At 36.8% G+C, this 27,073-nt stretch overlaps 2 protein-coding genes across 2 annotated transcripts; one reads left to right on the forward strand and one right to left on the reverse strand.

The window, feature by feature from the left end:
* On the forward strand, nucleotides 1-2,256 carry LOC122038946 (transcription factor bHLH77-like). Its single transcript, XM_042598926.1, has 7 exons — nucleotides 1-844; nucleotides 918-1,094; nucleotides 1,168-1,233; nucleotides 1,305-1,373; nucleotides 1,465-1,539; nucleotides 1,626-1,850; nucleotides 1,940-2,256. The coding sequence occupies exons 1-7, from the start codon at nucleotides 338-340 to the stop codon at nucleotides 2,000-2,002; spliced, it is 1,182 nt and encodes a 393-aa protein (XP_042454860.1). The 5' UTR covers nucleotides 1-337; the 3' UTR covers nucleotides 2,003-2,256.
* On the reverse strand, nucleotides 2,185-26,348 carry LOC122038945 (MAP3K epsilon protein kinase 1-like). Its single transcript, XM_042598925.1, has 26 exons — nucleotides 26,008-26,348; nucleotides 25,781-25,915; nucleotides 24,916-24,936; nucleotides 21,292-21,365; nucleotides 21,106-21,196; nucleotides 20,943-21,026; nucleotides 19,769-19,870; nucleotides 18,979-19,110; nucleotides 15,186-15,257; nucleotides 14,979-15,085; nucleotides 13,257-13,365; nucleotides 12,813-13,109; nucleotides 12,156-12,434; nucleotides 11,842-11,886; nucleotides 7,426-7,605; nucleotides 7,208-7,291; nucleotides 7,035-7,126; nucleotides 6,877-6,960; nucleotides 5,986-6,800; nucleotides 5,160-5,554; nucleotides 4,931-5,065; nucleotides 4,410-4,816; nucleotides 4,202-4,316; nucleotides 3,297-3,967; nucleotides 2,530-3,001; nucleotides 2,185-2,438 (listed from the first exon to the last, which is right to left on the reverse strand). The coding sequence occupies exons 1-24, from the start codon at nucleotides 26,065-26,067 to the stop codon at nucleotides 3,791-3,793; spliced, it is 4,092 nt and encodes a 1,363-aa protein (XP_042454859.1). The 5' UTR covers nucleotides 26,068-26,348; the 3' UTR covers nucleotides 2,185-2,438; nucleotides 2,530-3,001; nucleotides 3,297-3,790.
* Nucleotides 26,349-27,073: the final 725 nt, after the last annotated feature.

A 27,073-nucleotide genomic window follows, 5' to 3' on the forward strand; every position in this document is an offset into this window, starting at 1 on the left:
GAGCTTGACTGCTAGACATGGGCAGGTTAAGGCCTTCCTTGCTTCTTCTTCTTCTTCCCTTTTCAAAAACCTCTGCTTTCTCCGCTTTCTTTTCCCGTCGTCTTCCTGGATTTTCCTTCTTGGTGTTGCCGCAAAGCTCTCTCCTTTCTTCGTCTTTGTAGCTTTTGATCCTTTTGCTTTGCCAAAGTAGAGATTTTGCTTTCTTTTTTTTTCTCATTAATTTGTGGTGCTTTGCCGGAAAGACTGCCCATTTCTGGGCAAGCATACTTTCCCGTCGTTTCTGCTTGCTTTTGTGGCGATTTTCTTCCGGAAAGGAGCGATTTTTACCTCGCCGGAGATGTTCCGCGGTGGGCCGGAGCAGATGCTCGACCTGAACTGGAACCAGAGAGTGGAACCGACCGGTGGCCGCCTCGTGAACACGTCGGCCGACTCCGTTGCCTTCCACAAACTCGTGGGGGGAGAATTAGCCAGCGGCGATGCGGCGTCCCGGCCTCGATCACGCCCGGTGGGTGTTCGACTTAATTCCCCAACGAAACTCAATCGGTTCCTCCACCATCCGCAAGCCGGGGTAGGAGGCCTTCCTTTGTCAGGAATTCCAGTGCCGGCGGCGCATTTGGAGCAGCGGTTCTCCGATGGCCGGACGTATGGCCATCTCCCAGCCCAGTTTAGGCTGCCGGAGAGAAGAATGGAAGCTTCGGCGGAGGGCAGATTACAGTTGGAAAATAATGGTGAATTGATGTGTGGAAGGGCGGAATCCTCTGTGTCTGATCCATCTGCAAGTGGAGAAGCAGGTTTAGGGGCCCCTGCAAAGAAACGGAAAGCGGCTAAGAAAGGCAAAGTAAAGGTAAAACTGTTCTTCTTAAGAATTCATTTGAGTTAGTGAATTTGCTGAATAAATTGCTGAAGTGCAACTTCAGTTGGCAGAGGAAGAGGATACAAGCCCAAAGCGAAGTCGATCGACGGAACTTAAACCAAAGGTCGAGAAGAATGAAGGGAAAAGTAGTAATTCAAAGTCTCCCGAGCCTCCTAAGGATTACATCCATGTCAGGGCAAGAAGAGGCCAAGCAACAGATAGCCATAGCCTTGCTGAGAGGGTATGAGCACATTGTTTGTAATTGTTCCATTTTGCGCGTCTATTCATCGATATCTCTTGTTCGGTTTCATCAGGTTAGAAGAGAGAAAATAAGCCAGAGGATGAAGTTGCTACAAGATCTTGTTCCTGGCTGCAACAAGGTATCACATAGTGATGGGCTCTCCTCAGATTGGCTTGCTTAGAAACTCTTGTCTCATGTTAAATTGTGTAGGTTACCGGAAAGGCGGTCATGCTCGATGAGATTATCAACTACGTGCAGTCGTTACAGTGCCAAGTTGAGGTAGATTTGCCATGGATACTTTTAGCATTTCTCTGGAAGAATACTTGAAAAGGTTTAGGATCTAAATTCTCTACAATTTAAATGTGAATAGTTCCTATCTATGAAGCTGGCCACTGTGAATCCACAATTAGATTTCAACAATGTGGCAAGTTGCCTTCCTAAGGATGTAAGTTGCAAACAATTCTATTTTTTCATGGTTCATATGATCTATACATTAGAATCCATACCAAAACAAGAATTTCGGAAATTCAGATGCATCAAGCTTGCGGAACTATGCCAAACTCAGTTTACTCGATGGAGACTTCAGAGGTGCCGGCGCCATATATTAACCAACCTCCACAAGCAGATCCCATGCATTGTGTCTTGCCTAATGGCATGGAAACCCAGAGCTCGATCGATATGCTAGACTTGGCGTACCATCACAATCTCAGCACACACCACCCTTTCATTTCTGGATTTGAGAGTGCGTCGTCTCAGGTAAGCAAGAACACATACATCGATACAATCTCTTGAATCGTAGATTCCAGTAGTCGTGTTTTGACACGGGAGGATTATCAAACTTTCAGCTAGGTGCTTTCTGGGAGGATGATCTACAAAATGTTACTCACATGGACACAGGACACGACTAGGTGAATTCCATTTTCCCTGATGCTTTTGTACATAACTCAAGGAGAATCCCTGCAAGAGATTAATTGGCTCATCTCTGAGAAGATTGCCATTTATTTATTTATTTTCATTGTGTAATTTGATGAAGTCAAGAGATTTAGGATCCTAATGTCGTTCTACCACTATTAATAATTCATTTAGCTTCTTATCAAATTGTATTATTGCTATTATTATCATTCATTTGATGCCAATAAAATAATATGGTGTGCTTTGATTATCTTTTGGACTTGGTAGGCAATAACAATGGAAAATTGCAAGAGTACTTTAGATTCATAGGACGATTAGGAGCCTTCGATTGCTTCCTCCTCTCTTCGCGAGCAAAGTTGTACACTGTAATAGATCTCCTTTGAAACTCATCAGTCCAGCTATGGCTTGGCTCCGTGCCGTCTTTCCTGTCCCCTACTTTAAAAGAGAGCTGAGTGAGGTCCATTATCATGGCACCAAAGATGAAGTAAAGTAACATATCCAAGAGGCAAACTGATATCCTGACCTGGACATGAGCAGCCATAAGCATCCTTTCCCTGCCAATCTTTGTCAATTACTGCGATAAGATTGGGATAAGGGACCACAATCTTCTGGCCATTATTTCTGAGCATTTGAGGATGATAAGTTTGGTGATTACAATAAAATATGAAGGGCCAGAAGATGGTCTACAGCTTGTGGGGTTTGGAAGAAGATATCTATTGAAATCAAACACCAGGCTGGCAGGCTCTGTGTTCATCAGCTGGCAGTGGCATCCAGATCAACACACCTTTTTTCTCCTTCTAATCCAAGAACCTTTAGTCGACACCGATAAGGATATGACAAGACATGACAAGCTATTCTACTAGTCCGGAATCAAAATGTTCTCGCCATTTGCCTGAATCCAAAATTAAAGGCTTCGATTCGTCATACAACTGGCTTATGATATCTCTGTCTGGTTTGGTGGCCAGTGGCCTCATTTACTTTTTGCCTTCTGCAAACTACATTAGGACAAGGCAAACAGAAGCGATTCAATCCAATTGGCACTGTTCTAATAAATCTAGTATTATATTAGGCTTGCAATTTCAGTCAAAAAAAAAAAGGAAGAAAAAAAAATTACCATTAATCAGCAGACGACAGGCTCAAGCAATTCAGTGGAAGTCAAAGTGCATGATCAAGATAAGTAATAAACTCAATTCAGAGAAAAATAGAGAAAAGCATAAATATTGCAATTTTGTGGATTATAATAAATAAACACTGCTTAAAGTTTTGAACTCAGACATGAATGGAACTCACCGAATTCCATTTGTCTACTGAACGCCCATGGATTCACCGAGGTCAACAGCCCTGCTGAATCGCAGTTTGGTAGCAAAAGCCCCTGTAGGGATCCAGCAAGGCTCAGAGCACGTTGTTGTTTCTTCTTCTTCCTCCTCCAATTCCTATTAATGCTGGCCAGCACCGCCTAGGTGCTTCTAGGTGGTCACCACGGACACGTATCACCAAAAACTCTTGAATATGTAAATTCAGAGCAATGTACTGACTGCAACAGGAAGGATGTTCTTAGGCATCAATTGAATCTAGGAACATAAATAAAATAAAGGTTTATATGTACGCCAACAAATATACAGTACAAATTACTTCTCGCACGATTGTAGCGGGGTAAAAATATCAGCATAACTAAAAATACAAAAATAAAATAGCTCACCTCTAAAACCTGTACTTAAGGAAAAAGGAGACAAAAAAAACTAACAATATTATGTTACAATTCTTTCGGAATGTGGATGGAATATCTACAAAACAGTGTTGATATGAAGAGCTTTTAGTAAAGCAGTCGCCATTTGCTTGACTAGGACTTGGCCTCCGGATGTCTGACCATCTCTGCGTTCTTCGATCAGATTCTGAAGCTTCTGAGGCAAATCATTCTCCACAATTAGTTGCTTTGGTCTAGGATGGTGCTCGTAAACAGCCTAAAACAATTAAAAACAAAATAAATAAAAGGCGAAAACATCTCATGCCATAAGCTATTGTCTTCCTCCACCCAAGTCTGATGTCTCACTTGTTGCAACAACGGACATGCTCCTGACGATGCCACCATCCCCAGCAGGGTGCATGGAGGATACCACCCACCCGCTAAGAATTCATATGTAGGTTTGGATACCGATGCCGACTTTAATTAAAAGAAAAAAGCTGAGAAAGATTACCTTTATTAGTTTCAGAAGATTAAGTCGTGCAATAGCATCTTGATGTTCAAGTCGTGCGACTAGCAATGTTGTCAGACCATTGGTAGCCATAGCTGTATTAATTCGGGGTGATTTCCTGCGTATTTATTTGCAAATTCAGTGTTAGAAACCAGGCCATCATGAGCCGATTCAAACAGACAACTAGGACAAATACATTTCATTCTCTTACGTAAGTATCTTCAAGAAAGGCTCTAAAATTTGCGCAAAATGTTGCTCCGGGCAGTTGCAGAAGTACTTCACTAATTTATGAATTGATTCCTTCTTCAACAAGGTTTGTTCTACTTTTCTCTGCTCATTATCATGAGCCAAACAGACGGCAATTGAATCTAAAGTTATACCGGCCCAAGCCTCATTCTCCAACAGGTTCAAGTACACATCCAATCCTCCATGAGCTCGCAGCTGCTCCCTTGAGTTTCGAGAAGCATGAGCCATATCACATAGTAAAGGCAATGCATATTGTTTGAGTGGTGAATCCGAAGTGATAAAATTCATCAAGTGTGGAATAATTCCATTTTCTGCAGCCTGTTCCTGTCTCCTCTTGTTGATCTTGCAAAGGTTGAATAGTGCCTTGAGGACCTTCCAAAGATGAACAAATTTAATCAGCCACAATAAGTGAACGAATCTGGTAAAAAAGAGAAAACAAATTTAGAAGAGACAACAAATAAACAAAAATCTATGAAGATCACTCACTTCATTATGTATCTGTGAAACAAGGGATCCTTCACAGAGGTCAAGGTTAGGAATCAAATATTTGATTACATTGGCACGCTGAAGACTTTCTAAGCAATTTGGATCCATGGACAAATGGTTGATGCACTTCAGGATCTGCACTTTGCAATAGAGAAAAAAAATCCAATGATTGCACTAGTAGCCTAGATGAGAAAAGGTGTTATAAACCAATGAAGGAGTACCAATATACCTTCAAGAGAATAGGTAGCTCCATCTTATTGAACATCTGAAAAAGGCGCGTAAGCAAGCTCTGGCTACACAAGTAGGATTTCACCAAAGTGTGAGCTTGTGCAAAAACTAATAGAAGATCTGCAACTTTCTCAAGATATTCCCTTGTCACGTCAGCATTTGACGAAGACACCATCTGCGACAGCAATCCAGATGACGTAGTGCTACCAGGTCTTGCATTCAGTACACCAGATCCAGATAAAATACCAGTTGTGTTCTGTGACACTAATCCTGATGTGGAAGCTCCATCATTTGAATTTGTTGACCCCATTGCAGGCAAAGCCATCTTGCTTGCTTTGCTTGAAAGTTTCATATTACAATCCATGCTACCATTTTCTTGCTCATGTCTTGACATCGCTGCCATCACCCAAGCCCATCCAAAATAAAGTAAGCAAATGCAACCGAGGAAGGTAAATGCAAAAGAATGTCCATCTTCAAGCAAAACACATTATAAATAAGCAAATCCATAACTTTTTGAAATACTTTAATTACGCCATAATGCACAAGCATTATGAGCATGACTTATGAAACTCTTCCTCCTATGCAAATGCTATAAGCTAGAGTTTAACAAACTGTATGTAGTTGCACTCTTGATCATGTTTGATAAAGTGGAATTCACAGTAACAGATTTCATCTAGAATGCTTCATAAGAGTGAATTTCTATATCTTTAACTCTTTCTAATTCATACAGAAAGGATTAATCAATTAGCTTTAACTAACTTGGGTCAGATTTTTAAACTATAAAACTAATTATTGACCATATGCACAGGAGAGAATCAGAAGTTAACCTGCAAATTCTGCCATCAGAAAATCAAGTTCACCATTTGTCCTCTTCTCATTTGATGCATGCAGTAGTGGCAATATACTTTCATGTCTTTCTAGCCCAGAAATATGACGAACATAATCAAGTTGTCCTGAAACATGTCGAGATGGTGGTTCCTTTTCCAGAAAGCTTAAAAGTGGTCGAATTTGTTCATTCTGAGATGTTAATTGAATTGGACCACCAGAATGACCATTTGATGCAAATTCCATATGCTTTTGTGGCTTATCAGTAGAAGTTCTACTAGCAGAATTCTTACCAAGATGCCTTGGCAAGTCAGCATCCCCACAAGAAGGCTCATGATCCCACAAACTATGGTGTGCATTATCCTTTGAATCTTCCAATATAGCATGGTTAGAGTAGACGTTATCTCCACCAAAAAATTGTTTGTCCAACTGGGTTGCATCTGTCCATTGAGAATGACAAGCTGGATTTTGTGTTTTCTCTAATGCTCTAGATGAAAAACGATGGTCAAACCTAATCTTTGAAGTATCAATTTGACCCATGTGTGAAATTGGTGATTCACCCTGCATGACAGAAGGCCGACTGAGAGGGTCTAGAGGACCAGATCTTGGTTTTAGAGCCGACCTATTTTGTATAATGGATAAACCCCCGCCAGCTACAGAACTCAGACGAGTTGCTTCATTCAAGCTATAAAGGGTGTTAACAAGTCTAATAAGTATGCCTTTCTTCGCAGCAATTCGACAAAAGTCATTCTTTGGGGTTGAGTGCTGAAGCTTAAAAACTTGCCACATGCCATCAATGGCAAGATGAACCATTTCCCTGATAACGGAATCAAACTCAGCAGATAGGGAAAGTCAATTGGGGAGTGCATCAACTGACAGGATAGACAACCAACCTGTACTTTCCATAGTCAGCCTCAAGGAAGCCCACCAGGACTGGTATTCCTTGACATGCAATGAACATTTGCAATGTCCAAGTACTAGATGAAAGTATATCATTAGTTTGAAAAAAATGGAAAACTATAAGGCACAAGAGATAAATATAAGCCTAAACCTGGACTGGCAAAGCTGTTGGAGGAAAAATGCAGCTTGCATGCGGACCTCCCTTGGCCAATCAGTGACTGCAAAGTTCATTACAACTGGAATCTGTACCCCAATTTCATCAGCTTCCAGACTACTAGAAAGTCGCTATAAAGTTGTAGAAGGCTTTAAGAGGTGTGAACTTACAAGGCCAACTAGACAAGCATTTTCTTGAAAACCAGTATTGTCCCTGATTATATGATTGATAATTTGGAGTACTGAGCATATAACCTGCATAAGATTTAAAAGATCAATACTTATCAAGGATATAAATAGATTATTTTTATGAAGCTTTATGCTTCTGCATCATATTATTCAAGAGTTAGTGAAGCACAAAATCTCAACAAAATGAGTAAGCAAACTACCCTGTTTTTTGGGTTGTCAAGAAGTTCCATCAATGGAAGAAAACCATGTTGTGACATATAAACATGTTTCTGCCTAGGGCATTGAGTGAAAAACTCCAGAAGCTTTTGACATGATGTCAGTAGTACATCTTCTGATGCTTCAGGCTTTAACAAGCTGACTATTTTGCTAAATTCAATAGACTACATAGAAAAAGAATCAATTATAACAAATTCTACACTATTAGTAATTTCAGTTAGAAAAAGAAGACAAATAATGCAATCTAAAAGTTCAGCAGGAAATAAAATTCATAAAGTTACATGACTAAACTACAAGGTTAAGGAATAACAGAAAGGCCAATTGAAGGCATCACTTTTATTCAGAAAGACTAAAGGAAAGGCAGTAAGTTGAACAAAGTCTCACAAATCAAGTCAATAGATGCCAGAATGCATTTATCCTAGAAAGAAATAGGTGAGCAACCATGGTTCCGATTAAATCAAGGTTCTAAAATTTGTAGGCGCTAGTCGGACGTCAGACCAATGCCTAGCGCAGCTAGACGGATTCCACGGTATCAACATAAATTACATAATAAATCACATTCTATAACTCCAACACAATAACATCAAATTTAAAATAAGTTCAAAATTACACAACTAATAAAATTTCACAAATTTATTTTACTTTTTCTTCTCCATAATTTTCAACAACTTTTTCTTCATCGAATACAAATTCAATATCATATGATCCTCCTTTTCTTTTTTGGATGCAAAATCATCCTAGTGAAGTTCTCTAACACTGGAGCTTCTTCGAGTTGTAGATTTTCATCTGCTATAGTAGCTTCATCAACCATTTGTCAAGTGATCCCGAAACTTAGTTCAACTTCATCATGTTCCCCACCATCCACAATCTAACCATGTGCATTTGAAGCATCTTTTGCAAGAATAATATCGTCATTCCTTTCTCTCTCTTTTTTGTTTGTTCAACAATCTAGCATTAAATTAGACAAATACTAGATTGTTCAATCTATTGACATCCAACCTATTTTTTTCTTTGTATGAATCTTAAAAAAAAGAGAGAAAGAACATATTGTAGTTAGTAACATGAATATAAACTTTAAAAACTAGTACTGTACTTTAATTAAAGGCTTAGAGTTTAAGCTTACTCCTTCAAATGCACTCCAACTTCTTTCATACCCAGATGAACCGGTAGCTAATGAATGTATCCTCAAAGTCACTCTTAGCAAGTTGGGTGTGTGAGCACTGTAAGTACTCCACCATGTACATAAATCAAATGTATCATCATTTTTTTCACATACTTTTGCTACCAATGTTTTCGCAAATAACCCGATGTTGTCCCTATATTTTGCATATTCCTTGTTAATAATTGTATCGATCAAACTCATCGGCATGTAAAATTTCCATACATTCAAAAATCCCAGTTGTGACCTCCTCATAAAGAACATTACAACTATCTTTATAGCAAAAATAGGGATTCAACAAAAATACAATGGTATGCAATGATATGTCAAGTTTATCCTTTATTTTTGACTCAACAATCACTATGATAGGTTGATAATTTGATTTCACGTTGTTCAGAGCCACCTTGATATCTTCTTTAGCTCGAAAAAGCTCCCCATATAGAAATCCCATAGATGTCTTTCTATCTCCATCTACCAATCAAAAAAACTCTTACCAAAGGAGCAAGTTTTTTCAAACAAAGTACCACACCTTTCCAAAAACTCATGCTCATCACAATAGTGTAAGCCAATTTTCCTTTGTTTTTGATCATTTATCTTTCTCTCATATATTACTTGTAAACATGACATTAAAATAGATTTTTTTCAATCAAACTTTAAAATGTGAGGAAATTTTATGCAAACTTGGTAACTCCTGGCCAGACTATCTCTCTTCTTCATGAAACTTTTTATTAATGACAAAGTCTTATGGTGAGCATAAATAAAAATGGTAAAAGACTTGGTTTGCTCAATAACCTTTTATATCTTGGAAGATTGTCAATACTTTCAAGCATCAGATTAACCGTGTGAGTTGCACAAGAACTCCAAAAGATCCTAGGCCGCTTTTCTCTCATCAATTTAGCTACAGTCATATTGTTGGTGACATTGTCTGTCACAATCTGAACAATATTATGATCTCCAACTTGTTCAACACACTTGTCAACATGCTCAAAAATAAGTTCAGCTCTAACTGCCTCGTCTGAAGACTCCTTAGACTCTAAATATGTAGTATCCTCCTTGCAATCAACACACAAATTTAGGATGTTTCTTCTTTTTCTATCATTCCATGCATCAGTCATGATCGAGCATCCATTCTTTGCCCATTCTTCTTCATGTTTCTTTAGCAGTTACTTTGTTCTTTCAACTTCGTCTTTCAAAATGGCTCTCTAAGTTGATATTAAGTTGGAGGCTTGAATCTTGGTCTAAATTAACCCACTGCTTCCATTAGTTGCTTGAAACTATCATTATCAACAATATTGAATAGGATTCCGTTTTCATATACCCATCTCCCAACATTTTGTGAATATTTTGAGTTCTCTCTTTAAAAAGAGCCTCATTTATATTTTTTTGGTGAAACACTTTACTCCCACTTGAACCTACATTTTGTAGAGAAATCATCGATGCATATCTATCCATGGAGCCAAGTGGAAGACGTTTTTTAAACCCATCTATCCCTTCAATTTCATTACCTTCTTCATCTAGAGAAATATTCACCTCTACTCTACAACTCTCTTCTGCCATTCTTTTGTTCTTCTTTCTGTTTCTTCCTTCTAAAATAGCCTGTTTGCACTTATTGCGATCTTCTTAGGATGCTTTTTGACAATCAAATATATTTCCAAGAATATTTCCAATGTGCTTCTTGATCCTATAAACTCCACCATATATTATTTTCTCACATAACTTGCATTTAATTTTATCGAGGTTCTTAGAATCATTCAAAATCCCGAACTCCCATCTACTATCAATTCACTTTCTCCTAAGAATCTCATATTCAGGATGAATGACAGATATCATCAAAGATAGATCGCTTGACATTGGTAAATCACTTCATTGTAATAACCCACAAAGAGATTTAAGAATAATATCAACAACTTTGTAAGCTATGTGATTTAATCATATGATTCATCTTATCCACCATTTTTCTCACAATTTTATTGAACCTTCAATATTTAACAAGTAAAAGATCACTGCTCCAACTTCAATTGAATTTATAAATCACTTTGAAATTTATTTTTGTCTCAAGCTCCAATATTATCAACAAAAAAAAAACAAATTACCTTTCAACTTCAATGAATATTGCAAATGTATGATGAAATGACGTTTCCAAAAGATGAGACTTTGGCCAACCTTCAATTCAATCCCTTCCAAGTCGCTCGAGGAAAGATAAGACAACAAATTATTCTTTAAATTGATTTCTCCAGCCTTTTACTCTCTGATTTCTCCAAAATGTGGGCTTCTTCGTTTGCTCTATTACTCAGTACGATGAAAATGAAGTTTGGTGTTAGCCCATAAAGAAAGCCAACAAATCGATTTTCTTGTTGGACTAAAGCTTAGGGATTATAAAACTTAAGCCCAACAAAAAAAAAAAGGTTACATTTCAATTTTTTTTAATTAGGCTTTAAATTTAAAAGCTCAAACTAATAAAAATTATAAAAACCCAGTGTTATTTCTGCGGCACCTAAACGATTCGATTGATTAATCAACGCCTAGGACCGCATAATCCCACCTAGGCACCAAGACCAAGGCCGCCTAGGCTAGCCGACTAACATGCTTTCGATGCGGCCAACTAGCACCTAGCGCCTAGGCGGCCGCCTGGGCCGATTTTTAGAACACTAGCTTCAATAGGTGTGGCTTTGATTCGACAAGAAATTGACTACGTGAATCAGACCATAAAATCAAGGAGCTGATAATATGATGCCAAAAGGCCACTAGAAAGATAAAGTTACCAACCAACCACAACAAAGAGGATCAAACTGCAAGGGTGTGCATTACATGACTACAATAGTTCAAATTAAGATAAATAAATAAAGAACCTAACAATCATAAAGGCAGCAGAACATGAAAATTCTGGTAAAAAAGAGACATGTTAGAGCATCCTAAAATGACCAATCAGTTAGCTTTGTAGGGAGATATGCACCAAGTCATCCTTAGAAATATACCAAAACATTCAATTTTTCAAGATGTGATGGAACTACTAATATAGGCAGCCAGACATGCCCCCTAATTCCAATGATATAAGGAGCATCCTTTACGCAAACATGGATTTGCAATGCATTGAATTTCTTCCAAGAAAATCGCATTAAAAAGGTAGAGAGATAAATGGAGAAATTTAAATAATCATATCATATGATAGAATTGATTAAAGCATCAAGAAAGAATAAGTTATCTACATCTGTAGTAAAAATCTCCAGAAAAAAATGTGCACCTGAAGAGGGAAAAGATTATCTGGTGGAAGGTTTTCGTTAAAGACCTGAAGAAAGATATATTACAACAACTATTAGCAAGCAAAAAAGCCTAACATCTTATAGTAAACCAGAGTGAGAAAAAGAAAGAGAGGGAGGTAAAAGGAATAGATGGAGATCAAAGGAAATTTTAGTCAATAAAAAAATAATCATAGTTATTTGAATAATATGACTAATATAACCTTGCATGGATAGATAAGATCCATGTAGTCAACCCTAATAGTTGGCATAAGCATGAATTGATAACTATAAAGTATACTTGGTGTCAATAACTTACTGAACCATCAATATCAATCATGTCATCTTGCAAATTCATAACAATTTCTAAAAGCTTCCCGCCGTTGCTCTGTTCGGTTTCTAATTGCTTTTGAGCCATCCTAGCTTTGAGCTCTTTAGCCAAATCATTTTGCTGACCAGCAGAAGATGATGAATCTTCAGCACCTTGATTTCTCTGTCTATCTAGTGGCTGGAATAAATCCTCCAAGCAAGCATCTTTTGGAGTGTCACTAAACCTACTGACTCCACCATCGCCATTATCATTGGAGTGTTGTGCGACCTTTAAAAAATAAAAGGCAAGAAAAACAAAATTAATAAAAATGCATAATCATGCCCATAAAATAGATAACCAGTCTTATAAAGGATCAATTTTCTAATGAAGAGGCTGTCCATGAATTCATATGGAAAATAAAGGCCAGCAAGAAGAAAAGATACAGTTCCCAATAAATATAATGATGTATCTACAACTAAATACTCGTAACCTGATCTTCAACTTGATGAGATATACAAATACAACCAAAACAAACAAATTACATGAATGGAACACAACAAATGTCATCAAAATCTAATATTAACATTAACTAGACATCATCAAATGATGAAGAAAGTTAATAGAGATACAAACAAAAAGATAACATAAAATAAAAAACCAACTCACCTTCTGAATAATGTTTCTCTCAGTTCTAGTTCCAAATGAGAACCTGTCGCTTTCATCAAAACTTAAACCCCCTTGGGCTTCTAGGGCTACTGGACTGCTTAAAACTGCTCCAGCAGAAGATTTGCAAGATAGTTTGTCATGGATAGCTATGGTAGGATCTTTAGCAGATGGCCCATCTTCTTGCTTAGTTTCTACACCATTGGATAAGGTATGCTGAAGAGGAATAGGCTTTTGGCCCTCATTATCACTTTTAATATGAGATAAATCAGTGGCAAAATGTTCCTTTATATATTCATCCTGAAACATTGAAAAAAAATATATTTCTGAGACAACCAAAAGTGAACTCCTGTAGATCATCATGTTGAACTTAGAATGAAGCTTTTTACATAACAATTGGCAACATTCAATACAAATGAATAATTGTTTATGAAAACAAGGAGATACTTGTTCAGGATCAAAAGTTCTGCTCTTTCTCTTCTCTGTTGATGGGCTTTCGCTCCCATTATCTACATTTGAGTTGTCATTTTCTGGTGTAGAATCATCCTCAATGTACCTGAATTTTGTACAGGAATAGTCCAAAACATAACTATGTTCACAGAGCTATGATGAAAGAGAATAGCGAAGCTCGGGCAATCTAGAATTGTAGTGTACATCCAAGAATCAGGTATCCAGCAAAAGAAATCACATATTTGAGAACTGAAATAACTACTCGATACCTTAATGTCAAATATCACAATTTAGTCAAACTATATTGGTTCACTTGTGTGTCAATTGCTAGTCTGCATATGAAACTTTTTTTTGCTTATACAAGTTTCACGAATATGATAGAAGACAAGTACATACAGTAAAATCTGAAAAATAAAAGGTTGATATAATCATAATAATTATGTTATATTCTGACAAACCTTCTTCAATTATGGTTTTGGCACATCATAGAGGGTCATGAATGGACCTATTTATGTTCATAACATTGGCATGTTTGCTCCAGTTCTAGTTACTAGTCAAAATTAAGTTGTGAAGAAAATATATTCATAGGTGTGGATAACCGATTTAAAGAGAAAAGGTCTACGGAACAATATTTAATCAGGGTGATAAAAAAAAATATGGTCTCTTGATTTCACTGGATTTGTACAGACTACAAACCAATGATCTCATTCAATGCAAGATACTCATTCAGGTATTAGCAGAAACTCCTAGATATATGGCATTAGATGTTTGTTATGCACTTTAAATTTGTTTCTACTAAAATGTTATATCAAATTAGCTATGAAGACCAATATAAAAATTTTAAACCTTGGATCTGATAACAATGGTAGAGGCATAGAGGCACTAGTATGAAAAGTTGGAAGTAGAGTAGTTATTCCATTCCTTTGTCTGCTTCATTCAAAAAACCAAATGCATATGAAGCCTTGATAAGCAATTATTGTGCAGTAAAACTAGAAGAAACACCAACACTGATCAAGTTTTGAACTAGGATCTACTGAAACCACTATATTTAAATAAATTCTGATCAAATTTAAATAAAAAACCTAATACACTAAACTGAAATATAATGTGCAATGGTCAAACCAAATTGATTGTGCTGTCTTTCTGAATTAGTCCATCTAATTGTGCACAGGTTGTAATTATTGAACTTATTCCGAGACTGTATTAGCCATGAAAATTGAATTTTAAACATTGGATCTGATAACAATGGTAGAGGCATAGAGGCACTAGTATGAGAAGTTGGAAGTAGAGTAGTTATCTACTTCATTCATGGAACCAAATGCATATGGTGCACTAAAACTAGAAGAAACACCAACAGTGATCAAGTTTTGGACTAGCATCTACTGAAACCACTATATTCAGACTGAAGTATATAAATTCTGATAACATTTAAATAAAAAACCTAATACACTAAACTAAAATATAATGTGCAATGGTCAAACCAAATTGATTGTGTTGTCTTTCTGAATTAGTCCATCTAATTGTGCACAGGTTGTAATTTTTGAACTTATTCCAAGATTGTATTAGCCATGAAAATAAAGCAGAAATAGTCAATTTTGAAGTTTTTTGGTGTTGGCTTGTGCATCTACCAACATTTGAAGGAATATTGAAAACATAAAAGCCTAATTACTGCAGACACATATTGGAAGAATAGGCCATGAACTTAATGGATACTCTTACTTTAATGATCCACCATTTTGTCGTAGTGAGGACTGCAAAGCACGCCTTGAATTTTGAATCCATGGGTGCAATAATAGTGTTTTAGCATCTGGTCTCTGCATTGCATCCTGAAAAGTTCTTCAAGTAAGTACTGTTACTAAATAGAGGACCAGTGATGTGAGTGAAATAAGTGTCTGCAATAGTTAGCAGCAATGGCAAATAATTTACCTTTTTAAAACACTGAAGAAGAAAATCAGTAATATCAGGTGAAAGACCCTCAGGTATGGGAGGATGCTCATCCTAAAAAAAGAAAATTACCTCACATCATACATCCTGGCTATTTTCCAGAGGCAAACTACAAAAAATCTTGACGTATTACATAAAGAAGCAATCATAAAGTTTAGTTACATAATAATAATAAATAAATAAACAAATAAATAAAGACTACTTATATCCTATACTATCAACAAAATATTAAGGTGGCAAACTTCAGTGGGACCAGGCCGGCCAACCCAGGATTAGTAAAGCCAAAGGCTTAAATACCGGGTGCCAACTAAAAAAACAAAATATTAAAGTGCTTACATGTACACTAAATTGTCTCCTATGAAAAACACTGTTTCGGACAATACTGCTAGTCAATATAATAGCAGTATCAATTATTTATTCCTTAGAATTTAATTTGGATATGTTCTGACTGCTGAGAACTCCCATCCCACTAGGAGGTCTCTGGTTCAGCTCCAGGATAGCCCAACATCTTCAGGTTTACATTGAGAGCTCTTTGCATATCAACAGCTTGTTGGACATCTTTCAACATGTTATAACATTTAATATATTTTTTATTATTTTATATTATGGAGCTACAGATCAATTATTGCAGAGTAGTAACATTTTTGTTTTATCATTCTGCGGAGCCTCAAACATTCACCTTAGCATTCTCATCTCTATTATGCAATTTCCTGAATATGTTGTTTCCTAACTGCACAATAATCTGACTGATAGATATGATTGGTTGTGCAACAATATATCAAAATTTTAGAAGCTCATTTCCTTTTAGTAACGCACACTTAGCTTCATGAATATCTCCTTGTTGAATAGTATACTCAAGGCTTCTAAAATATTAACAAGAATTTCTTGTTCATAAAAGCATCATCTTACTTCATTTCTTATTGTTAAAATTAAGGGGGCGTTTGGTTCTTTCCTTGGAATAGGAATCGGAATGGGAATCATTATATTGTGGAATGAGAATGGTATGAGCATGAATATCACTCTTAAAAGCAATGTTTGGTCAGTTGCATATTTTCTATCGGAATAAATCAAAATTTCCTTTTTTATCCTTCAAGAAAAATAAGAGAAAAAATTAGATGTGAGAGAAAAATGAATGTGAGAAAAAAATATGATGAGAGAGAATGATGAGAGAGAAAGTATTATGAGAGAGAAAGTGTGATGAGAAAGAATGAAGAGAGAGAAAGTATGATGAGAGAAAACGAGAAAAGAAAGTGCGATAGGAGAGAGCATGATGAGAGAAGATGAGAGATAAAATATGTTGTGAGAGAAAGTATGATGGGAGAGGATAAAGAGAGAGAAAATGTAATAAGAAAAAATGAGGAGAGAGAGTGTGATGAGAGAGATTGAGGAGAGAAAAAGTATGATGAGAGAGAAAGTATGATGAGAGAGAAAGTATGATGAGAAAAAAAGAGAACAGTGAGTGTGATGGGAGAGATTGAGGAGAGAGAAAGTATGATTAGAGAGAAAGTGTGTTGAGGAAAAAAAGGAGGGAGTGTGACAAGAGAGATTGAGGAGAAAGAAAATGTGATGAGAGCGAAAGTGTGATGAGAAAAAAGAAGGAAGAGAGTGCGATGGAAGAGATTGAAGAGAGAGAAAGTATGATGAGAGAGAGTGTAATGAGAAAAAAAAGGAAAGAGAATGTGATAGGAGAGATTAAGGAGAGAGAAAGTGTGTGATAAAATGATGAGAGAGAAAATATGATGAGAGAGAACAAGGAGAGAGAAGTGATATGAAAGAAAAAATAAATAAATATATTTTGATATTTGATATTAAGGGAGAAAATTTTAGTTTTAGGTCAAGGGTATTTTTGGAATAAGGAAATATTTTGATTGATGAAAATAGGGTAATGGCTCATTGAAGGGGAAGTACATGGGAATGAGTTATTACCCAATTTCAAGGATTCATTCCCTTATTTGTATTCCTATTCCTATAATCCAAACATTAACAATGGCAATCAATGATTCTCATTCTCATTCCCCACTCCTATTCCCCTAAACCAAACGCAATCAATGATTCTCATTCTCATTCCCCACTCCTATTCCCCTAAACCAAACACCCCCTAAATTTTGAATATTTAGTTGTAGTTCTACTTCTTCTAAAGTTTTTAGTTTCTAAAATTTCTCTTCACACTTCAAAGTTCTAGTTTATTTTACCTAGACTTTCTTTCATTAGCATAATATTGTATGCCATAGCATATACAATATGGGTCCCACTTTTGTATTAGGGGATATGTAAAATTCCGAATTGCGTGAGCTTGATCTAACCTAAGTTGACAAAGTCACTGGTTAATAATTGGCTTGAGTTTCAATGTTGGACAGAGATGAAGGTGGTGGAATCTTCATGATTCAATGAAGGCTAGGTGAGATGAAGTGAGGCAATAGTGAGAAAGTGAGCAAGTGCAACTTGGACTTTGAGCAGCAAACAATCATCTTCCAATTAAGATTAATTAATTCGCTATGGATAGGGATTCAACTCTCCGTAACGGCTCTGAAAGAATAATGGAAGTCATAAGGAGCCTGCTAGCAGTAACAGATTGGGTAAATATGTGGTAAATCTGAACGAAGGTAGAGCATAATGGGGGCTGTGTAAAGAACGAAAGCAACAGAAGCAGAATCTTGGGGCATCATATTTGGATAATGGTAGAGGCAACATTCAGTGAGGACAAAGTGGTCAATGTGCATTCCGTAGTAGAGAGCACGAAGTTGGAGGATAGATCTTAAATTAGCAACAACATTGCAAGCAAGTTCGAGCAATGTTCGACATAGAAAGGGAGTGAGAGAGAGCTAGTACGAGGGGGTTTTTGGGTTGGTGGTGGTCATATGTGAAAGGAGAGATGGGAGAAGAAAGAGACAAGTAAAGAAATTGCAATCTTTTATCTTGGAATAAAGAGTTTATGTTCCACCTAATGAATCTCGCAACAAGTGCCCCTATTGGTGAATCTTGTAAGTTCCACCCCCACAATGCAACACAACTTAGCTTTAGCTTTGATAGCACTGAACACAACACAAGTCACACATCTCAGATCAAACACTGATACAACTGAGAGAGGGGCCCAATATTAATCCAACCCATAGTTTGTAACCATACCCTAAATGTCAAGGCATGAAGGCATTATGCAGTAAAACCCTTCACACCAAAATACAATAATGGATGCCTAATATGGAATAATGTAAAAACAACCTAATTAAGAAAATGAAACACCTACATTAACAATTAATTAAGCCCGTAATACAAGTACACAACACAAATTAAAAAAATAATAATGCAATTGTATAAGTTATCTTTTTACATGAGCCAAAACAAGGTGCAAAGGTAACCCAAGGTCACAGAGCAACCATGTGGTAATATCCAGACTTACCCTCTTGATACGCTTGAATGTTTATAATTGATTGCTTGTTAATACAAGATGTTCCTTTACCCAAAATATTGCCCTTAAAGTTTTCATGAGTTTGACATGCCTTAATTAGTATAAAAAATGTTATGCAATAAAATTTACAAATCATAACAAGTACCTAATTGAATTGCCTTAACATGAATTATCTTGACCTTTGTCAATGCATAATTTTACTTTTATATTAGTTCATTTTGGTTCTTCCGCGGAATACATTTCATTCCTTTTTCTCTTCCAACTTGTTCAGTAACAAAGAGCCCATGATGCAAACAGAAAGAGTTCATGAAGCCACAAATGAAAACACAATATTCCCCTTCAAAGCTATTTAAATGTAGCTTTCTATACCTGAACTATTCGAAAAAGTGCGGGCATTGGTTGTAGATCACTATATGGCGGTACACATGTTAACAACTCTATGACTGTGCAACCAACACTCCAGATGTCTGATGCAGCTGAAACACCAGACATTTCAATAACCTGAAAACATTTAAGTAGGTATAAGACAAATAGATTTCAAGGATAACGCTTGCATTACTCTAAAAAGTAAAATGGAAAAACCTAATAGGTACAGATAGGATAACAAATGATAACTGAAGCTTCCACTTGTTATTTGTATTATGAGAACTCAATGAATTGTTCCTATGAGACTATTAAGACAGTGAATTGTGAAATTTTATGTTCAACAATATATTAGAACAAGATTCTCTTTTCATTTTTTCCCTCCCTAATTAGCATTTTAACTAGATTATACATATATAGTTCGCTATCAATCTCCACTTTACCGAGTTGAACTTTTAACAGAACAGAAATTGTTTACATAACATAACATGATAATCAGAGAGAATACATGCTTTAATACCAACCTCTTGTATATCCATTTAATAACATACTATTGACACCAAGGAAAAGAAAGAGATTATACAGAAGCATCTTGTGGTCTTGCCAATACAAATAGTGTAAAGGGCAGTCTGGTGCACGAAGCTCCCGTCAATGCGGGTCCAGGGAAGGGTCTACTACATAGTCTTACCTTACTTTGCAAGCCTGCAAGAGACTAGTTCCAACACTCGAACCCGTGCCGATACAAATAGTGTAAATATACAAAATTATAAAAGACCAGTTTTATATGGCTGGTTACCTCAGGAGCCATCCAATATGGTGTCCCAAATACAGAATGTGCATTGACATCTGCTTCTGTGAGTTTTGTTGCGACACCAAAGTCAGCAAGTTTAACAAGGCCCTATAGATAATTATTGGCAATGCCATGAGAATGACAAACACATGAAATATATATATATGTGACATCAAAATCAAGTGAAATGTAGTTGAAATCTATCAACCTAACTGAGCAAGGTCCTACAAATTATCTCATGAAATTGAATCAAAAAGAAGTTTAGTTTAACAATAAGATGGCTTGGTTTTTAGAAAATGTTACAGAAAGATAACTAAGGAATATGAAACTCTCATATCCAAACGACGGGCATGGCTTAGAATGGAGTACTAGCAGAGTAGCAGATGGGTATAAACAGATGGAGTTTATGGGGGGAAATCACAGTGAATGATTCTAATACATAGAAAACTTGATCTTGTAAGAGATAGAATATTGTGATTTCATATAGTGACGGAAAGACATGCAAATGGTCACCTTTTCAAGATGTTACTACAACAACAACTAATAAGAATAATTATTATAATTATTATAATTATTATAATAATAATTATTATTATTATTATAATAAAGGTTCTATGTGAATTGGGGAATGTTATGCACAATGGCTAATAGCAAATGTCCATTTCCAACCTTGGCTCACTGAAGTATTTGATATGTCCAAGTTGGGGAGCCCAAACCTCAAAGGAAACAACGTAAAAAATTTATTAAAGAGAGATCAAATGTGAGCAATAAGTGACAATCATGGTACAAGAATCTTAGTACTATTGGGCTTATGGTTCCAGGATCAGTTTTCTTTAGGCTCGTGTCAAATAATGCCTACCCAGACAACCTGAGCATGGGTGCATAACATGTTAAATAATACACGATATAATAATATATGTTCTAATTTCATATAAAATACATTAATTTCAAAGATAAACTTTTTACAAACTGTCAGACACCTATAGAGGACATGGCATGTGTGAAGAGTGGAGAAGCATTAAAGTGGCATGAGAAAAAAAACTATAGAACAATGTCATGAAAGGTGATTTTTCATGATAGAACCTTGAGGGAAAAGTGACAAGAGACTCATTATTTGGCAAAATTCGAAGCTGTATTAGAATTAAAAGAACAAGGAAGGGTGGTCATGATTAAAGATTACCTCCTTTGTGGTCAAGATGTTGGCACCCTTGATATCTCGATGAATAACACCTTGCTCATGCAAATAGACCAAACCCTCCAAGACCTTTTCATAATCATAACACAAAAGTCATATGACCTCTATAACAAAGCAAGACACATATTCTATGAAATCACAAGCAAACCTGAGCAATATAGAAAGCTACCAATGGTTCAGGGAATGGTCCAAATTTATTAGGTTTGATGATGTTAGCAAGAGAACCATTTTCCACATACCTGCAAGAACTCCATCAAGTAGATGTGGGTGTGACTAAGAAACTCTACTATAATAAACACTACACATATGAAAAGGAGGTTAAATAGTACAATACTCGAGAACAATGTGTAGATGAGTCTTTGTCTTGATGGACCCAAGATATTTCACTATGTTTTTGTGATTGAGATTCTGCAAGCAAAAAAATAAACATGAACAAGATCACTTGCAACAGATTGTAATGACCCAATTTAGTAGCAAAATGAAATTGTGGGCAACTAAGAAGATTTATAAGGCTTATTTGAGTCTACTACTATTAATTTAAACTAACCATTTTGGATCTTGAAAAACATCAAGTTAAATGGACAAATCACTCAAAAAAGTCAGGTTGTGACATATAGATATAGTATTGGAACAGACTTGGTCCTAAGCTTGATGAGATCATCCAATGAGAAAGAATTATCTATAATGCTAACATTGGTTATTAGGTTTCGCATGCCACCAACCAGGATCTTTGGACCTCAACAAGATCATCAAGCCTTAAGTGGGAAATATTGTGATAACCCAATTTAATTTCACATCACAAGTTGTGGAATAACTAAGCTGATTTATAAGCCATAGATGAAACTGCTACAGTGGAATTAGGCTTAAGCATCTTGATTCGAGGTCTGACCCAATGGAGTTAATGGGATATAAGTCCCCATCAATGTCGAGGTAAGACAAAATGATAGTAGAGATTGAAGCTTGATGAGATGATCCAATTAGACAGTGTTGCTTATGATGGTGGAAGTCCATCTGTCCACATGCAAGCTCTAATTGGAAGAGATCATGAAAATCTAATTAAGTTAAATATTGAAAATTGTAATAAAGGACAGCCCGGTGCATAAAGCTCTAGTCAATGCGGGTCCCAGGGAAAGATCAGACCACGTTGGGTTAATTGTACACAATTTTACCTTGCATTTTACAAGAAGTTTTTTCCAAAACTCGAACCCATAACCTCAAGGTTACATGACAGCAATTTAACCATTGCGCCAAAGCTCCCTTTCATATTGAAAATTGTAATGTTATAGGAAATTTAAAAGTCTTAGATGAGTCTAAAACTCTTAACTTGGAACCAATTCAGGCCAGTGGTTTTAGTTGATTAAGTTAATCACAATTTCTCATTCAAACTAGACCAAGACACGTTGTTTATTTGACAAAGTTTGTGTGTACGCTTCGCCAACTAAGGAAATTCTAAATTTTGTTTCTGAATTACTACATATACTAGTAAACATCAATTTGAAATACAACTTCCTGAATTATTGAGAATCCAATAGATTATTTATTTAAATTGTTGGACATTCCGGAGCTGGGGGAGGGTGAATAGCTCGTCTCGCTTTGTTAAAGATGATTTCCAGCGGATAACCTCGAAGCAAACTCCTCCAATGCTAACACAAAGGATTTACTTAGTATCCACCTCAAGAAAAGATAACTAATTCAAGAATCCACACCCGAGCATACTCTCCACTATGAAAACACTCCTTCTTGGAACAATCTGGAAGTAAAGAAACCTCGTACAAGCTCACACAAGAATACAACTCAAAACAATAAGTAAATGTACATAAATACAATAAAACTCTTCTTGCTTGATCTCTTGTAGCTTGCAATCACCTCTTGAACCTTGGAAGTGCAGCAACACTTGTCTTCAAGAAGCTTCAAGAACCGACGACAATGGTGGAGAAGAATTAGTGAAGAGGTTTTTGCGTTTAAACTCATTGTCGTCTTTATATGCGCTTTCAGGGTTCCCAATTGATTGGGTCTACTCCCAATCTATTGCCACATCATATTCCAGCTATAACAGTCGTCTAAAGCTCGCAGCCTACGCAACGATCATATCCCAGTCGATTGGTCAATCGATTGGGAGGCTTCAATCAATCAACTAATCGATTCAGAACGCCTCTGTGCTCTCACAGAAGACCCGGAATCGATTGTCCAATCGATTCTGGCTACCTCGCAATCTCGCGAGAAAACCCAACCCAATCAATCAACTAATCAATTGGGGAGTAGCCGAATCGATCGACTGATCGATTGAGAACCTTACTGTGCTCACGAGAATGACTGTCAATCGATTAGCGTAGTCCCAATCGATCAGCTGATCGATTGAGCTGCCTTTGTTCGCAACACTCTTCCAATCGATCAACTAATCGATTGGGCTCTAGCTCAATCGATCACCTGATCGATTGACCAACCCAAATCAAGTCTAGGGTTCTCATGCCCAACATCCAGTCAATCGTGACCTATTGGGACTCTTCATTGCCTAGCATCTAGTCAACCTTGACCGGACTTCGTCACTAAATGTCCAGTCAACCCTTTGACCTACTTGGCCTTACCACTCACCAGATGTCCAGTCAACCTTAACCCACCTAAATTTCTACTGTCTGGCTTCACTCACCAGGACTTCCTCAGGACTTCCCAACTGTCTGGCTTCACTCACCAGGATTTTCTCATTACCTAGCTTCACTCAAGCTTTCCAATTGTCTGACTTTACTCACCAAGACTTTCCCATTTGTCTATCTTCACTCACTAGGGCATTTTACCTGACTTCACTCACCAGGACTTTTTCCATATATTTAACTTCACTCACTAGGATTTCCACCTAATTTCACTCATCAAGATTTTTCAACTGTCTAGCTTCACTCACTAGGCTTTTCATACTGTCCGACTTCACTCACCAGAATATCTCAACTGTTCGGCTTCACTCGCCGGGAATTCCCAACTGCCTGACTTCGCTCACCAAGACTTTCCACACCAAGTGTCCTCTCAACACAGACTCACTTGGACTTTCATCTTCTACCAACCTTCCCATTAGACTTACCCTTACCTAACCTCCAGTTAGGACTTCACAGTCATATATTCAGAACCTACTTGACCCCTAGTCAACCTTTGACCGCCAGTCTCTCATATGGACAATTGCACCTACAATATCCATATATTGTCAAATATCAAAACTCAAACATCGAAACTCAAACTTGAGCCAACTTAAGCTTAGTCAACCTGGTCAATCATGACCCGGGGAAATTGCACCAACATAAATAGTGTTCTTCCTAGCTATCGGTGATTAAGTAGAATTGATAATGCATCCATAGCATTTGTGATGATTGCTATCTAACATCTATCTACTTATTGGTCCAAACTCATACAATATACAAAATCTATTTAGCTGGATGGCTATGTGAATTCACATTCACCTGATACAAGATGACAAACTCACATATCCACACCGTATATCCAACCCATTTACACTTTGCAAAATGATATTGTTGATTACCAGGGTTGTACTAAGCTAGCAACTACAATGCAAAACTATCTTACCCGCTCATAAGATGCAAAAAAATGTTGCATAGGCACAGCAAAAATAGAAAGAGGTAAAGGCGTATAGAAGAGAAGAGACAATAGCAAACGTAAGTGTACTGGGAAGAAATGAAGAGAATCAATGATGTTGTGGAAGTTCCAAGGAAAGAACTAAAATAAAGCCTAAAATGCAAGGAACAAAAACTGATAGTGACTCAAGAAATAGATGACAAAAAATGTCCAAGACCTGTACTCAAATGAGGCTTTCTAGCAATCACAATGAGTGACATAAAAAAAAATCCTTTAATGCCAATAATTATGAATAGGACCATTTTTGCAGTAGCTTACTGAAACTTCAACATTCAATGACTTGAAACTTTTAAATACTACAAATCTTCAAAAGAATAGTTACCTTTAGTAGATCAATTTCTTGCTGGATCATGATTTGTGATGATGGCAGAGACAATTTTGCAAATAAAAAGAAAACATTAGTTGAAAACCAAGCAAAAAAGCCTACTGTGTAATCTTAAGAGATTCCATAAAAACGTACAGGAAGACAATTCATAGTTGTATCATTGTAACAACTAATAAAGCATTAGCAGTGCTCATACTTAGTTAATTTTATGCTGCAAATGTACTTTAATCAATCAACATAAAGTATGTGTAGAAAACACTCTTAAGTAGTCTCATCTTCTAAACCAATTGAAGCAATAAAGGTAAGCAACGTGACTAGAAATAATTGGCATTACAACTAAAAGTGGATTGAGAAGAAATTTGTCGTAGAACACAAGTAAATTTTGTTTTGACAACAAAAAATAGGAGTAATCCAAATTTAACCACTTTGAAAGGGAGAAGGACCCCAATGATAGGACATTTTTTTAATTATGCAGCCACAATGTCGCACTGAATTCTCCCTTTATCCGTGAGTACAACTTGGAAAACCCCACCCCCGATCAAAAAAAATAATAAAAATGATAGAGTAAATGTAGCATGGCAATAAGCAGCTGCAAATTATAATACAGTATGAAACAAAAAACTTTTTCCGAACAACAAAATAGATGTGAATGAATGAAGAAATTAAAAAAAAAAAAGTTAAATGTACAACATCAAGTTTCTTCACTTCTAGACGATCTAACACATCAATATCAAACAGAGAGGAGCTGATTAAAACAATTGAGTCAAACGGTCAGAAGAACATTTAGAAATAGAACTCTCCAACGAGCTTCAATGCTAAAGTTTAGTTTCACACTCGAGTGAATAAGAAACTGAGTGCGAACCATAATAAAATTCAGATCCTCTTGCAGGATATTCTCCAAGGAGACCTGCTTGATCGCCACGAAGTCCACGTTCTCCAGGTCAAGACCCCTGTACACTGTCCCATACGCCCCTTTCCCTATTTTATCCCCGATCATCTGAACCTCGCCGAAAATGCAGAATTTAGAAGAAAAAACTAATAGGGAAGGACCTCGAGCCTCTTTTCGCTTAACGGAGCGCGAGCACTCACGTATTTGTTGTCAAGTGTCTTGGACTTATGGAAATGCGCGGGGGTCGCCTGCCGAGACATCTTAGGAAGAAGGCCGTCCAACAATGCTAGTCGAGAGCGGAACCACGAGATCCGGCGCCGAGGAAGGGATTCCGAGGGGTATTACCTGCATTCACGGGGCTCCCCTGCATTCTCCATCCTCCATCGGAGGGGCGAGTCCGGCGGCGAATCGGGATGCGGAAGCCGACGTCGTGTGGGAGATGGAGGAGGAGAGTCGGAGAGAAGAGAAGGACAGGGCGACGTCGTGGGGTGTGGTTCAGTGGTAAGTCTCATGGTGTGGTGTGTGTGGAATGGAACTGGAATGTGAAGGTAGAACAGCTGGATTCTCACTTTTGTCTACGAATTGCCAGTTAATGACTCGTCGGGCCCGACAACGCAGGCCTTCGTGAGTCGTGACCCTGAGCAGTGAGCTTCAAAACTCAACAAATAAAATTTATAATATTTTTGTATGTTTAATATATAATAGATAACTTTGAATTATAAAACTTATAGAAAAACTAAAAGTAACAAATATCGTATATTATTTGTGAATTTAGTAATAAATAATAATAAGAATCATTGTATATGTTGCACATCCTTATATAGGCGTGAATGACGTTTTACATGAACATCTGACACAATCAAAATCTAAAATTCTCTCTTCTTTCTTTCTTCCTTTTAGAGCGGATTTTTTTTCCCTAATCCTTTAATACGAAGATGGTATAGTTGGATTTTTATTAATTTTTTTTGATAATTGTACTCTATCACTTATATGATGTATCTCGTAGTGGGAAAGTTCAAGTACTGACAAATCCACAGATTCTAAGATTAATGTAATGTTAGTGTTGTTTTTTTTCAAAACAATACCAATGTTGATGTTGTTATTTCACGGTGTTTCATATTTATTTTGTAGTTTATTGATAGCAGGGCATAGAAGTTATAATTTTAAATGCTATTTGTATGCTTCTTTTGCAATGGTTTAGGAGTTTTTTTGCTTTGAATTTACTAGGCTTTTACTTTTCTATAATAAAAAAATGATTAATTAGAC

Source organism: Zingiber officinale, chromosome 1A, assembly GCF_018446385.1.
Source record: "Zingiber officinale cultivar Zhangliang chromosome 1A, Zo_v1.1, whole genome shotgun sequence".
Lineage (NCBI taxonomy): Eukaryota > Viridiplantae > Streptophyta > Magnoliopsida > Zingiberales > Zingiberaceae > Zingiber > Zingiber officinale.

Excerpts from the sequence above, each read along its gene's own strand:
- LOC122038946 (XM_042598926.1), top strand. The coding sequence starts at position 338 with ATGTTCCGCGGTGGGCCGGAGCAGATGCTCGACCTGAACTGGAACCAG. Across the intron at positions 1,374-1,464 it reads CGTTACAGTGCCAAGTTGAG|TTCCTATCTATGAAGCTGGC; the intron begins GTAGATTTGCCA and ends AAATGTGAATAG. Across the intron at positions 1,851-1,939 it reads TTGAGAGTGCGTCGTCTCAG|CTAGGTGCTTTCTGGGAGGA; the intron begins GTAAGCAAGAAC and ends TCAAACTTTCAG.
- LOC122038945 (XM_042598925.1), bottom strand. The coding sequence starts at position 26,067 with ATGTCTCGGCAGGCGACCCCCGCGCATTTCCATAAGTCCAAGACACTT. Across the intron at positions 11,887-12,155 it reads TGATTGATATTGATGGTTCA|GTCTTTAACGAAAACCTTCC; the intron begins GTAAGTTATTGA and ends ATCTTTCTTCAG. Across the intron at positions 7,606-11,841 it reads ATAATCTTTTCCCTCTTCAG|TCTATTGAATTTAGCAAAAT; the intron begins GTGCACATTTTT and ends TTTTCTATGTAG.